Source organism: Dendrobates tinctorius, unplaced genomic scaffold (genome assembly GCF_039654945.1).
Source record: "Dendrobates tinctorius isolate UK_male_01 unplaced genomic scaffold, ASM3965494v1 ptg000140l, whole genome shotgun sequence".
NCBI lineage: Eukaryota > Metazoa > Chordata > Amphibia > Anura > Dendrobatidae > Dendrobates > Dendrobates tinctorius.
Window position 1 is genome coordinate 70001 of NW_027361808.1, and position 15532 is coordinate 85532.

General features: G+C 42.6%; 1 protein-coding gene across 1 annotated transcript in view; it reads left to right on the forward strand.

The window, feature by feature from the left end:
- Positions 1-15532, forward strand: part of LOC141049001 (polypeptide N-acetylgalactosaminyltransferase 2-like) — a 115160-nt gene that overhangs the window by 65429 nt on the left and 34199 nt on the right. The window contains exon 8 of the mRNA XM_073545090.1: positions 11125-11251. Coding sequence (XP_073401191.1) covers positions 11125-11251 — 127 coding nt within the window. The remainder of the gene's footprint in view (positions 1-11124; positions 11252-15532) is intronic.

Sequence of the window (15532 nt, forward strand, 5' to 3'; positions counted from 1 at the left end):
GGTTAGGCTTGTGGTTAGGGTTAGAGTTAGGGTTAGGGGTGTGTTGTGGTTAGGGTTATGATTAGGGGTGTGTTGGGGTTAGGCCTCTTTCACACATCCGTTTTGTGCCGTCAGGCGAGATCCGGCTTTTTTTTGTAAAACCGGATCCGGCGAAATGCAATGCCAATTCCAGTTTTTCCCCATTGACTTGTATTCGCGCCGGATGGCATTGCGGTTTGTCCGTTTTTTGCCGGATCCAGCTATTTGTCTCATTCCAGCGCCTGGAAAAAACGGCTACTGTAACGTTTTTTGTCTCCGGCGAAAAAGCCGGAAGCGCCGGATCCGACGCTTCTGGCTTTTTGCCACAATGAAAAGTCTATGGGCGCCGGATCCAGCCACCGGATCCGTTTTTTTAAGTCTGCGCATGCTCAGATCCAATTGGCCAGCCCCCAGGAAACAGCTATAACCTGCTAGACGGATCCGGCAGAAAAACGGATCTGTTTCTACAGTTCTCCAAAATTTACGCCGGATCCGTTTTTTCTAAAAATTGCCGGATCCTGCCTGACGGCAAAAAACTGATGTGTGAAAATAGCCTTAGGGTTGGAGATAGAATTGAGGGTTTTCCACTGTTTAGGCACATCACTGGGTCTCCAAACGCGACATGGCGCCACCATTTATATTCCAGCTAATTTTGTATTCAAAAAGTTAAACAGTGCTCCCTCCAATTCAAGCCCCGACGTGCACCCAAACAGTGGTTTACCCCCATATATGGGGTATCAGCTCACTCAGGAAAAATTGCACAACAAATTTGGGGGTCCAAATTTGTCCTGTTGCCCTTGGGAAAATAAAAAGAGGGCTAAAAATCATCTTTTGAGGAAAAATTTTTATTTTTTTTTTATTTTCACGGCTCTGCTTTATAAACTTCTGTGAAGCCCTTGGGGGTTCAAAGTGCTCACCACACATCTAGATTAGTTCCTTGGGTGGTCTAGCTTCCAAAATGGGGTCACTTGAGGGTGTATTCCACTGTTTAGGTACATCAGGGGCTCTGCAAACGTAACATGACACCCGCAGACCATTCCATCAAGTCGGCATTTCAAAATGTCACTACTTCCCTTCCGAGCCCCAACGTGTGCCCCACATATGGGGTACCAGCATACTCGGGACAAACTGGACAACAACTTTTGGGGTCCAAATTTATCCTGTTACCCTTGTGAAAATATAAAATAGTGGGCTAAAAAATCATTTTTTGAGGAAAAAAAATATTTTTATTTTCACGGCTCTGCGTTATAAACTTCTGTGAAGCACCTGGGGGTTCAAAGTGCTCACTGTGCATCTAGATAAGTTCCTTAGGGGGTCTAGTTTTCAAAATGGGGTCATTGTGGGGGCGTTCCAAAGTTTAAGCACATAGGGACTCTCCAAACACGACATGGTGTCCGCTAACGATTGGAGCTAATTTTCCATTCAAAAAGTCAAAGGACGCTCCTTCCCTTCTGAGCCCTGCCTTGCGCCCAAACAGTGGTCCCCCCCCACATATGGGGTACCAGCATACTCAGGACAAACTGGACAACTTTTGGGGTCCAATTTATCCTGTTACCATTGTGAAAATAAAAAATAGCCGGCTAAAAAATCATTTTTGAGCAAAAAAAAATGATTTTTTATTTTCACTGCTCTACGTTATAAACATCTGTGAAGCACTTGGGGGTTCAAAGTGCTCACGACACATCTAGATAAGTTCCTTCGGGGGTCTAGTTTCCAAAATGGGGTCACTTGTGGGGGAGCTCCAATGTTTAGGCACACAGGGGCTCTCCAAACGCGACGTGATGTCCGCTAACGATTGGAGCTAATTTTCTATTCAAAAAGTCAAATGGTGCTCCTTCCCTTCCGGGCCCTGCCGTGCGCCCAAACAGTGGTTTATGACCACATATGAGGTATTGGTGTACTCAGGAGAAATTGCCCAACAAATTTTAGGACCCATTTTATCCTGTTGCCCATGTGAAAATGATAAAACTGAGGCTAAATAAAATTTCTGTGAAAAAAAGTACTTTTTTTTTTTTTACGGATCAATTTGTGAAGCACCTGGGGGTTCAAAGTGGTCACTATGCATCTATATAAGTTCCTTGGATGGTCTAGTTTCCAAAATGGTGTCACTTGTGGGGGAGCTCCAATGTTTAGGCGCACAGTGGCTCTCCAAACGCGACATGGCAACAGCTAAATATTCAAGCATATTTTCCATTCAAAAAGTCAAATGGCGCTCCTTCCATTCTGAGCCCTGCCGTGCGCCCAAACAGTGATTTATGACCACATATGAGGTATCGGTGTACTCAGGAGAAATTGCCCAACAAAATTTAGGATCCATTTTATCCTATTAACCATGTGAAAATGAAAAAATTGATGCTAAACGAAAATTTATGTTGGAAAAATTAAAATGTCCTTTTTTTTCCCTCCACGTTGCTTTAGTTCCTGTGAAGCACCTGAAGGGTTAATAATCTTCTTGAAAGTAGTTTTGAGTAGCTTGAGGGGTGCAGTTTTTAGAATGGTGTCACTGTTGGGTATTTTCTGCCATATAGACCCCTCATAGTGACTTCAAATGTGAGGTGGTCCCTAAAAAAATGGTTTTGTAAATTTTGTTGTAAAAATGAGAAATCGCTAGTCAACTTTTAACCCTTACAACTTCCTAACACAAAAAGTTTCCAAAATTGTGCTGATGTAAAGTAGACATGTGGGAAATGTTATTTATTAACTATTTTGTGTCAGATAACTCTCTGGTCTAACAGAATAAAAATTCAAAATTTGAAAATTGCGACATTTTCAAAATTTTAGCCAAATTTCCATTTTTTTTCACAAATAAATGAAAAAATTATCGACCTAAATTTACCACTAACATGAAGCCCAATATGTCACGAAAAATCACGGAATCGCTAGGATACGTTGAAGCGTTCCTGAGTTATTACCTCTTAAAGGGACACTGGTCAGAATTGCAAAAAAATGGCCAGGTCAATAAGGTCAAAATAGGCTGGGTCATGAAGGGGTTAAACAAAAAACACGCCGTGTACCGGCGTTACCAGAAGCTCAGAGAGCAGGACTGAAACTATTAAATGGAGACACCAGTTTCCTATCACTCATGCACAGTAGCTCCGTTTGCACATCAACCCCATCTTGCAAATGCGCATGTGCACATAATATAGCGAGTCCTTACAATAATAGGCTTGCAATACTACATCACAATGCTATATACAAAAATTCCTAAATATATATGTTATGTATAATTATATAATACTAGATGTGAGCCCGATGCTATCGCATCGGGAGGGCAGTAACATCACGCTGGGGGCGGCGGCCCACCCACTTCCGTGCAGTCACAACCAGCAGGAAAGACGGTGTTTTGCGGCCTATGCTGGAGATGGTGTGCGGCGCCACCAGAGGGTGGCCGCACCCAATCTCCAGCACAGGCCTCAAGCCGCTGTCTTTCCTGCTGGCTGTGACTGCACTGAGGTGGGTGGGCAGGCAGCAGCGGCATCCCTCTCATTACTCCCCCCTCATTATACCCCCTTCATTATACCCCCTTCATTACACCCCTCGTTACACCCCTTTCACAGCCTCGTGATCGCAGCAGCGGCCTGGATCTGAGCAGCGGCTGGGATCCAAGCAGCGGTCGAGATCGCAGCGATGTTTGAGATTGCAGCTGCAGCCTGGATCCGAGCGGCAGCTGGGATCCCAGCGGCGGTTGGGATCGCAGCGGTGGCCTGGATCCGAGCGGCAGCTGGGATCTCAGCAGCGGTTGGGATTGCAGCGGTGGCCTGGATCCTAGCGGCGGTTGGGATCGCAGCGATGGCCTGGATCCGAGCGGCAGCTGGGATCCCAGCGGTGGTCGGAATTGCAGCGGTGTTTGGGATCGCAACATCGGCCTGGATCCGAACGGCGGACGGGATCACAGCTGCGTCCTGGATCCGAGCGGCATCACTCGGGTGTTCCAGAATGGAGGTCGACGTACTTCCGGTGCAGTGTAGTGGATTGTGGGATTCGGGGACATCCAGACAGAAGTGGATGACAGACAAAATATATATATATATATATATATATATATATATATATATATATATATATATATATATATATATATATATATATATATATATATATATATATATATATATAATTTATATTTATTATTTTTTATTTTTTTCACTAAATACAACCTGGGAACAACCAAAGGGACAGAGGAGATTGCCTGACCAGGCATAATTTCAGGTTTCTTCTTGTATACTTATTTAATGGATTTGACAACTAATTCTTGCCTTTTTGTCCACAATACATGAAGTTTGATTTTTATGTAACTTTTACTTTTTTTATTTTATATTAATGGGGGGCATGGCCTGTCTGGGCGTGTAGCAGGACGTGCATTGTGACCAGCTCCGTATTAATCCTGTCCTATCTCCTGCTCACTCGGAGCACAGCAGCTCTGCTTGGTACTGACAGGTGGGGGAAGGTCTGGAGAGTGCCCGGAGAGTGTTAACTTATCTTCTGTCATGACAAGGCCAGATAGAAAGCGGAAGCAGGCGGCTGCTCTGATGGAGTCCGGCATCCAAGATGGCGCAGCAGCGGCTCCTAGCACAGTAGCAGTGGAGGAGGGTACATGGCCAGCCATAGCAGCACACCTGGAGCAATAAGCCAGGTCACCCAGAATTGGAGGTAATGCACAGGGAGCATTTCCTCATCCACAAAAGAGCTGCAGATAAGAGATAATCTGGCTGGCAGCAGAGCGTGGAAGCAGTCAAAGGGATTCATCCTCCACTTGCAGTCTCTCAAGCTGTCCCTGTGTCTGATAGAACTAGCAATCCTCTGGCTGCGGATGGGGGGATAACTGACCCGACACTTGGGGATGTATTTCAGGCTGTAACACAGTGCTATGCTGGTCTTACTGATATGAAAGACCATATGGGATCATTAAAGATGGACGTGTCTTATATTAGATAAGATACCGTATGTAGAAAATGGGTGAGCATGATGGCTGAAGGCCGTGTGAGTGAGGTGGAAGATATATTGCCACAGTTATCCAATGAAGTTAAAACTGCCTCTGTTAATACTGCGGCCCTATTAAGCAAAGCTGATGATCTGAAAAATCAGCTCATTCGCAACAATATCCGTCTGGTGGGAGTTCCGGAGGAAGCAGAGGGGAGTGCTCCAGCACAATTCTTTGAAAAATGGCTGCTCTCCACGTTTGGTAAAGAAGAACTCTCCAACTTGTTCGCTATTGAAAGGGCACACAGAGTGCCATCCAGACAGCTCCACCAGGAGCGCCGCCAAGATCCGTCCTAATTAAGCTCCTGCATTTTAGGGACAAGGATAAAATCCTAAAGCTTGCACGCACATCTCAGGATATCCGTATTGCGGGTTCAAAGGTGTCCATTTTCCCTGATTTCTCCTCAAAAGTGCAGAGACGACGGGCACAGTTTCAGGATATCAAGAGAAGATTGCGCCAGTCACAAGTGTAATATGCCATGTTGTATCCTGAAAAGCTGAGAATTGCTGCACTTAACGAGACACATTTCATTGATGACCCTAAGGAGACGTTGCGTTGGCTGGTCTCCCACGAGCGCCAATTGAAGCCACGCTGACACTTTTGTCTGTTTTGCTTCTGTCCGGTGCTATGGGGCTCCTGTGCCTTTTAATTATTTTTGCTATATCACAGTTTGATTTTACATGTTTATGCTAAAAGTGATAGCTGCTGTGGGGCAGGGTCGTGTTCCCTGGCCGACTGATATGTTTTAGGAGCTTTAGTTTTTCCTGGTATGTATGGTTATATGAGAGGAACTACCTCACGCCACTTTGTTGGTGGTGTTACACTGAAATTTATGTGGCGCCTGTTGCATATCCTAGCTTCAGGTATTTTATATGCTCTGGTTGTATGTTGGTTGGTTGGGGAGATATGGTAGGGGTATGTTATTTGTTGTGTATGCAGCCTTCTGGAATCAGGCCAAAAGTCTATCCAGTAGGAAACAATATGGGAAAATTTGGTCATTTCATATAATTTAATGCACTCATGGTGGGTCAGGTTATTTTGATTTTGTGGAATGTGCGAGGGTTGGGTGAGCCCACTAAAAGATCAGCCATTTTTAAGATACTTAAGGGCTGTGAAACAGCTGTTATTTGTTTCCAGGAGACTCATACGACCCCTGAAAGTGCACAAACTCTCAGTAAATATTTGGGGAGGGTCGTCCTTTCAATCTTCATGTAGCTCATACGCCAGGGGCGTTAGTATTTTTTTCCACCGCAGTCTTTTTCTTTTACATGTGTAAAAGCCACAGTAGATCCCAGGGAAGATTTATCTGCTTGGTATGTCTGATTTATGGCGTACGGGTGTGCATAGTAGCATTATATATTCCTCCACCATTCTCAATGGAAACCATACAGCTGATAATCCAGTTTCAATATGAATCTCAATGTGGCTCTAGATGAATACCGCAGAGAACTGTTGGTTGGGGGAGTAAGGACACAGCGTCGGCCAAGGTATTACGGGAGATGCAGTGGTATGATATCTGGAGGACTAAATTTCCATCTAGGATAGACCTGGCCATAGGTAATCAGTTTTCATTGCCGATGGTAGATATGATGGAATATCTCACAAGACTTTTGTCAGACCTTTCCCCATTAAGGGTGGTTCTTAATATTCTTCCCCTATCTAATATAACGAGAGAACTATGGAAGCTTAACCCGTACTGGCTGGCAATATTGAAGGACAGAGAGGGATTAGCTGGGAAGTTGAAGGTCTTTTTTCAAGATGATATTGGCTCACCATCGCCCCTGATAGTTTGGGATACAATGAAGGCCTTTTTAAGGGGAGTTCTGATGAAAGAGATCGCTAGAATTAAAACTAAGAGTAGAGCCCGTACTATTGATCTTTAGTGATGTGTCGATGAGACAGAACAGTGGTTTGTAAATTCCTCAACTCCATTTAATAGAGATGAATGTGTGAGGGCCAAAACCTGCTAAACAATCACCTTCTGGAACAGGCGGAACATGAAAGATTTTATGGTGATCAAATAAATATTGATTTTTTTCCTTTATATTTTTACAGTTATTTAAAAAAAAATTTTTTTTATCAGTCTAAGTTTTACACTTTATTTTCTATGCACTAACCTGAGAGACTTCCTGACATGCACTGCGACATCGGGTCTCCATGGCAGCGATCAGCTGTCAGCCCCTCTGCCGTCTCCGGAACGCTGCCATCTTGTTTGGTCGCAGTATTTCAGGGCTTAATGTGGCGGGAGCGGTCTGTGACCGCTCCTGACAGTTAGTGCCGGGTGTCAGCTGTGAGAATCAGCTGACATTCGGCTGCGCTCCCCCCTGTGAGCGTGTCCAGTCGGCTATGACGTACTATCCCGTCCAAGGGAATTTAAGTCCTAGGTCACATGGACAGGATAGTACGTCTAATGGCAGAAAAGGGTTAATATTGATGGGTTTACTCCAGTTACTCCTATATGGCAAAACTCAAAGTTGCAGAAAATATTCAGGTTAGAGGGCTTTAGCCCCTAGTGACAAGCAGCAATACTATTCATAGATCCACTTCAGTTGGATGGAGTCTTTAAATGTTTTCAGCAGTTAAGAGATGAACTCCAGCTGCCACATTAGTACTTTTTTCAGTACCTTCAGTTGAGACGTAGGGCATAAACAGGAGTCCCTTACTCCACTTAGAACCCATAATCATTTATTTTTTCTATTGTTGGGAACCAGGGTTGTCGCTGGTGCAATTTCTAGATTTTATCAACCACTCCTTGCCCAGGTTATAGATAAGCATCCGATGAAGCTTTTAAAGAGAAATGGGAGCAGGATGTTGGGGTAATTGACAATGAGCGTTGGGATGCATATTATCTTTGATTCCCCAGCTGTCCAATAGTGAGGCACAAAGGCTGTCACAGACGAATCTGCTGCATGAGGTATACAGGACCCCAAATTCCTGCATAAAATTGGGGTTACAGAGGATGACTTGTGTCTGAGATGCGGTTGAGACCCTGACGATTTGCTACATATGTTTTGGTCATGTAGTTCCATCGGGAATTTTTGGACCCAAGTCATAGACCACATAAACACGGTGTTTAGGGTTGTGATTCCTACCCATCATTTGGTTTGTGTCTTGAGTTTTGTGGACGGAGTTACTGAAGATGCAAACATAAGGTTGGCACAAAAAAGAACGCTATGTCAAGCCAGGAAAGTTATAGCAGCACACTGGTTGGACAGGGTGCCACCTACGTTTAGGTAATTTTATAGAAAAATGAGTCTACTGCCACGTCTGGAAGGAGGAGTATATCAAAAGAGGAGAGCCCTGCATAAATTCTGTAAAATATGGGAGGACTGGAAAATTCACCAAGGCTTGGATATTGTGTCCTTACTTGGGGGGGTGCTGGGTAATATTATTACTTGTGTTGAGCGAGATATGTCTGAATAAGGTCCTTGGAGTGATGCATACAAAATGGTTCCATAATGTCCTTCCTGTTTCAGGTGAAAACTAAAGAACTTGGAGACTTTGGACTTATCTTTCATAATGTTTATTTGCACATGAGTGCACAGATTGTCGAATTCAGCTTAAAGTGTTGTTTAACATAATGAGATACTTGCTAATTGCTATGTGGTCCGGAACAAGGGGGGGGGGTTGGTTGGGTGTTGACTTTTGTTGTATGTTGAAAAGCTTAGTAAAAATTTATCTGATTAAAAAAAAATAGTAATAATTACCACAACGCACCGCTTAAAAAATAAATAAAACTTTTAAATTGCATTCCCCTGGTTATTGCTAATTTCCCCTAATACTGGGGCTGAAATATTAGCCCCAGTTACAATGGAAGTTCAGCCCACTGCCTGCATAGCAGCAAGTCCTGCTCTAACCCTACATCTAGCTATTATATGACTGCTGGTTTGTAGGAGGAAGCACTGCCATTGTTTCCTGTTTTGTGTACACGGTGCTGTGAATACTGCAATCAGGAAGGCAGTAGCTGTGTTTGACATTGACAGCTGGCTTATGCTGCATCATTTCACGCAAGATTTTTTTTTTTTTTTTTTTTTTTTTTTTTTTTTTTTTTTTAAATATTAGATCATTAGTGCACATTGTAAATCGCCCGGGTGTTTAAAGTGGTATGGGCAGGCGGTCCATAAGTATTCTTATATTTTTTTTTGTTACTGCAAAATTACAAAACCTCATACAGCAGCTCGTGTGACAGAAAATGCAGCGAGGTAGCCAGAAAACAGTGCTACCTTCTGAAGCCAGAAATAAGCTGCCTCCTTGGACTATGGAGTCTTTTAGACTTCAGCATACCCAGTTTGTGCCAGAAAGTAGGACATTCTAGGGTCTTTTGTCCTAAAGCATTATTCATCTTTTTGATCATTGTTTTTGCTGGCGATTGTCTATTTTTTGGGACATTGTGATAAAAACTATTGTGCCTGAACAGTGGTCAGGTCACCTCTTTTTACTGCTGCTTGCTTGATTTTTACATTCTAATACAAAATGCCAAAACTCAAAAATAATGTGGTAAGAAGGAAATGGGGGCGTCAAATGGTTAGTTAAGTGCGACAACTCCTCAGGGTTGGAATAGGGACATACCCAGGGTAAAAATTGGTTTCTGCTTATCGCCCCCACCACCTCGCTTATGTTTTTAAGTATTTTCAGTATCGTGCTGTGTATGTGTCTCTTTATTTTTTGTTATTTTTATAATTATTATTTTTCCCTCTACATATTTGCTTATCAAGATGTGTTAGACAGATTCATTGCTTGCCACATTCATCAAGTGTCACATCATATTCCTGTCCTCCCCCCTCAAGTACGTTTCGGGAGGAGTTTTCAGTTTGGCACATTTTTTTCCTACTTATAACAGGATTTGCGATTTTTGGCTCTAAAAGTGGCATACACTGATTAAAGCCAAAACAGCATTTTTGCTTTTGTACCAAATTCATAAACCGCGTGCTCAACTTTGAAGAATTTGGCGCAAAAAATATCAGCGAATACCACAAAACAAAGAAAGAAAAGTGACTTCAATAAATCACAAGTGATGAATCTGGCCCTTGTGCCTGAAATGGATATGTACCTAAATTTACGCTCCAGTAGGTGGTTCTTTGCTTCTATAGGATAGGTACTAATAATTATAATTTTAACTGTATTATAAAGATGAAAAATCAATATAAGAAAGTCCTTACAGTATCATATGGTTCCAAGCAGAACATCAAATCACCACTGTCCAGAGCACATAACGTGAACCATGAAAACAATTGGTTTCGTTTAAAATAATTTTTTTATTAATATTAAAAATAATGAACCAATTAGCAACAAAAATCATATATCAGGTGCCTCAAAAAATTAGGCTGTGTGCACACGCTGCGGATTTTGCTGCGGTTCCGCAGCGGTTTTGGCCGCTGCGGACCCGCAGCAGTTTCTGCTGCGGTGTACAGTATCATGATTCCCTATGGGAATCAAAAACCGCAGTGCAGACGGTGCGGAATTTTCCGCGCGGATTATCTGCGGTTTTCAATCCGCAGAAAGAATTGACATGTCAATTCTTTCTGCGGATTCTCCTGCGGTTTGCCATCTCCTCCATTGAGGAGATGAAAAACCGCAGAGCAATCCGCAGGTAAAACCGCAGGTCTTTTGACCTGCGGTTTCACCTGCGGATTGTACAAAATCCGCGCGGATGAATCCGCACCTAATCCGCAGCGTGTGCACACAGCCTAAGGGGAATAAAACCACCATGCTGTACGTATATTTACAAATAAATGGACCATCCAATATAAATGTTATTATTTTTAGAAAAAATTAGAATTATTAAATTAATAATGTATCTTTATGTTGGACATCTTCCAAAGGCCTATTCACAAGTTAAACCATGAATCAATATGCAAAATACGTACAAATTATCCTTTTGTGCTCAAAATTATCACATGAAATCATCTACTAATAAATGTGAATAAAAGGTGTATGCACTGTTGAAAAAGTGTACGTAGAGAGTATATACACATATATACATGTAAGCGCTATTGCATATATATCTGCATGTGAAATCCCCTGCTTGTTATCATGGTTCATGTTATGTTCTCTGGACAGTGGTGATTGTCTGGATTCACATTGTTGATTTGATGTATTATAAAGATGTATGTTTTTTTTTCCAGAGTTCCTGACCATCAAGATATTGCATTTGGAGCTTTACAGCAAGGATCAAACTGTTTGGATACACTTGGCCACTTTGCAGATGGCGTCGTCGGTGTTTATGAATGCCATAATGCTGGGGGCAACCAGGTAGGTTGAAAGATCATCATTCCGGTGTGATTTTCAGTTGGGTCAATTCTATACTATGCCTTAAATGTATACATTATGTGACCTTTATCATGTGTTACTCATTACATATTGTATGACTTTATGTACACAAATATTAACCCCTTTCTGCCATGAGATGTACTATCCCGTCCATGTGCCCTGGGACTTAATTCCCAGGACCGGATAGTCATAGCGATCAGCGGCACCCACGTGGTGAGCGCCGCTGATCGCGGCTGGGTGTCAGCTGATTATCACAGCTGACACTCGGCACAATGTGTCACGGGCGGTCACGGACCGCCCCCGACACGTTAACCCCTTGCACACCGCAATCAAACACGATCGCGGTGTACCGGAGGTTAAAGGGAAGCATCGGCAGGGAGGGGGCTCTCTCCGTGCTTCCCTGAGCCCCCCACGGCAGCGCAATGTGCAGCGCTGCTGTGGGGGGGGCTCCTTCCCTGCAGGCCCCCGAATCCAAGATGGCGACGGGGACCTTCGGGGGCCTGCAGGGAGCCGGCTTCCTCAGTGCCTGCAAAGCGCAGGCACGAGGAAGCCTGCTGCACTGCCTGTGACAGATCGCTGATCTGTCACAGTGATCTGTGATGTGACAGATCAGCGATCTGTCACAGGACAGTGATGTCCCACCTGGGACAATGTAATAAAGTTAAAAAAAAAAAAAAAAAATTGCCAAATAAATTAGAAGAAAAAAAAATTCCCCCAATAAATTCATTTTTTGGAAATAAAAAAAAAAATAAAAGTACACATATTTGGTATCGCCGCGTCCGTAACGACCTGCTCTATAAAACTGTCACATTAGTTAACCCCTTTAGCGAACCCCTTAAAAAATAAAAATAAATCATTTTTTGGTTCGTTTTTTATTATCATACCGCCGAACAAAAAGTGCAATAATGCGCGATCAAAAAGAAGCATATAAATATCCATGGTACCGCTGAAAACGTCATCTTGTCCCGCAAAAAACGAGCCGCCATACAGCATCATCAGCGAAAAAATAAAAAAGTTATAGCTCGCAGAATAAAGCGATGCAAAAATAATTATTTTTTATATAAAATAGTTTTCATTGCATAAAACCGACAAAACATAAATAAAATACAACCTAAATAAGGTATCGCTGTAACTGTACTGACCGGAAGAATAAAGCAGCTTTATCAATTTTATCGTACGCGGAACGGTGTAAACGCACCCCCCAAAAGAAATTCATGAAACGTTGGTTTTTGTTCATTCTGCGTCCCAAAAATCGGAATAAAAAGCGATCAAAAAATGTCACGTGCCCGAAAATGGTACCAATAAAAACGTCAACTCGTCCCGCAAAAAATAAGACCTCACATGACTCGGTGGGTCAAAATACGGAAAAATTATAGTTCTCAATATGTGGTGATGCAAAAACTATTTTTACAATAAAAAGCGTCTTTTAGCGTGCGACAGCTGCCAAACATAAAAACCACCATAAATAGTAAATCAAACCCCCCGTTATCACCCCCTTAGTTAGGGAAAAATAATAAAATTAAAAGAAAATGTATTTATTTCCATTTTCCCATTAGGGTTAGGGCTGAGATTAGGGTTAGAGGTGTGTTGGGGTTAGGGTTGGAGTTAGAATTGGGGGTTTCCACTATTTGGGCACATCAGGTGCTCTCCAAATGCAACATGGCGTCTGATCTCAATTCCAGCCAATTCTGAGTTGAAAAAGTCAAATGGTGCTCCTTCCCTTCCAAGCTCTGCCATGCGCCCAAACAGTGTTTTACCCCCACATATGGGGTATCAGCCTACTCAGGACAAATTGCAAAACAACTTTTGGGGTCCAGTTTCTCCTGTTACCCTTAGGCCTGTTTCACACTTCCGTTTTTGACCATCAGTCAAAATCCGCTGTTTTTCCAAAAAAATCTGCCATTTTTTTGGCGGATCCGTTTTTTTCCCCATTGAGATGCATTACCGGCGGATCTTGACGGATGGCCATCCGTTGGATCCGTTTGATCCGTTTCTTTGCGGATCCGCCAAATTTTTTGCATCCGCTGACATGCCCGGACGGACCATGCAACGTCTTTTTTGCTGCAGGATCGGCATTTTAGAGTGCGCATGCCCGGAGGAAGGAAGTCAGCCTGAAATTTAACCCTGAAATCATTTCTGGCGGACGATAGAAATTTTCTCTCGCTCTCTCTTTCCTTTAAAATTCATCGAATCCGTCAAAAAAAATGGTCCGGTGGCATCAGTTTAGCAACGGATCCGCTTTCCGCCATTTTGGCGGATTTTGACTGACACATAAAACTGAAGTGTGAAACAGGCCTTAGGAAAATAAAAAATTGGGGGCAAAAATATCATTTTTGTGGAAAAAAATGATCTTTTTATTTTCACGCCCGGGCGTTATAAACTTCTGTGAAGCACTTGGGGGTTCAAAGTGCTCACCACACATCTAGATAAGTTCCGTGGGGGGGTCTAGTTTCCAAAATGGGGTCACTTTGTGGGGAGTTTCAATAGTTTAGGTACATCAGGGGCTCTCCAAACGCACATGACACCCGCAGACCATTCCATCAAAGTCTGCATTCCAAAACGTCACTACTTCTCTTCCGAGCCCCGACGTGTGCCCATACAGTAGTTTTCTCCCACATATGGGGTATCAGTGTACTCACGACAAATTGGACAACAACTTTTAGGGTCTAATTTCTCCTGTTACCCTTGGGAAAATAAAAAAAATTGGAGATTAATTTATCATGTTTGTGGAAAAAATACGATTTATTTTATTTTCATGCCCGGGCATTATAAACTTCTGTGAAGCATTGGGGGGTTCAAAGTGCTCACCACACAACTAGATAAGTTCCTTAGGGGGTCTAGTTTCCAAAATGGGGTCACTTGTGGAGGGTTTCCACTGTTTTGGTACATCAGGGGCTCTCCAAACGCGACATGGTGTCCGATCTCAATTCCAGCCAAAAACGTCAAATGGCACTGCTTCCCTTCCGAGCTCTGCCATGCGCCCAAATAGTGGTCTGCCCCCACATATGGGGTATCAGCGTACTCAGGACAAATTGCACAATAACTTTTAGGGTCCTGTTACCCTTGGAAAAATAAGAATTGAGGGTGAAAAGATCATTTTTGTGGAAAAAATACGATTTTTTTTAATTGTATGGCTGTATGTTATAAACTTCTGTGAAGCCCTTGGGGGTTCAAAGTTCTCACCACACATCTAGATAAGTTCCTTGGGGGGTCTAGTTTCCAAAATGGTGTCATTTGTGGGGGGTTTCCACTGTTTTGGTACATCAGGGGTTTTCCAATTACGACATGGTGTCCGATCTCAATTCCAGCCAAAAACGTCAAATGGCGCTGCTTCCCTTCCGATCCCTGACGTGTGCCCATACAGTAGTTTTCTCCCACATATGCGGTATCGGCGTACTCAGGACAAATTGCACAATAACTTTTAGGGTCCTGTTACCCATGGGAAAATAAAAATTGGGGGTGAAAAGATTTTTTGTGGAAAAAAATATAATTTTTTAATTGCACGGCTGAATGTTATAAACTTCTGTGAAGCCCTTGTGGGTTCAAAGTTCTTACCACACATCTAGATAAGTTCCTTGGGGGGTCTAGTATCCAAAATGGGGTTTTTCCACTGTTTAGGTACATCAGGGGCTCTCCAAACGTGACATGGCGTCCGATCTGAATTCCAGCCTTCCCTTCTGAGCTCTGCCATGTGCCGAAACAGTGGTTCCCCCCCACATATCAGGTATCAGCATACTCAGGACAAATTGCACAATAACTTTTGCAGTCCATTTTCTCCTATTATCTTGGTAAATTAAAAAAAATTGGACCTGAAATAATTTTTTTGTGAAAAAAAGTTAAATGTTCATTTTATTTTAAAACATTCAAAAAATTCCTGTGAAGCACCTGAAGGGTTAATAAACTTCTTGAATATGGTTTTGAGCACCTTGAGGGGTGCAGTTTTTAGAATGGTGTCACTTTTGGACATTTTCTATCATATAGACCCCTCAAAGTGACTTCAAATGTGATGTGGTCCGTAAAAATAAAATGGTGTTGCAAAAATGAGAAATCGCTGGTCAACTTTTAACCCTTATAGCTTCCTAACAAAAATAAATTTTGGTTTCATAATTGTGCTGATGTAAAGTAAACATATGTGAAATGTTATGTATTAAGTTTTTTGTGTGCCAAAATTCAAAGTTGGAAAATTGTAAAATTTTCACCAAATTTCCATTTATTTCACAAATAAACGCAAGTTATTTGAATGAACTTTTACCACTAACATGA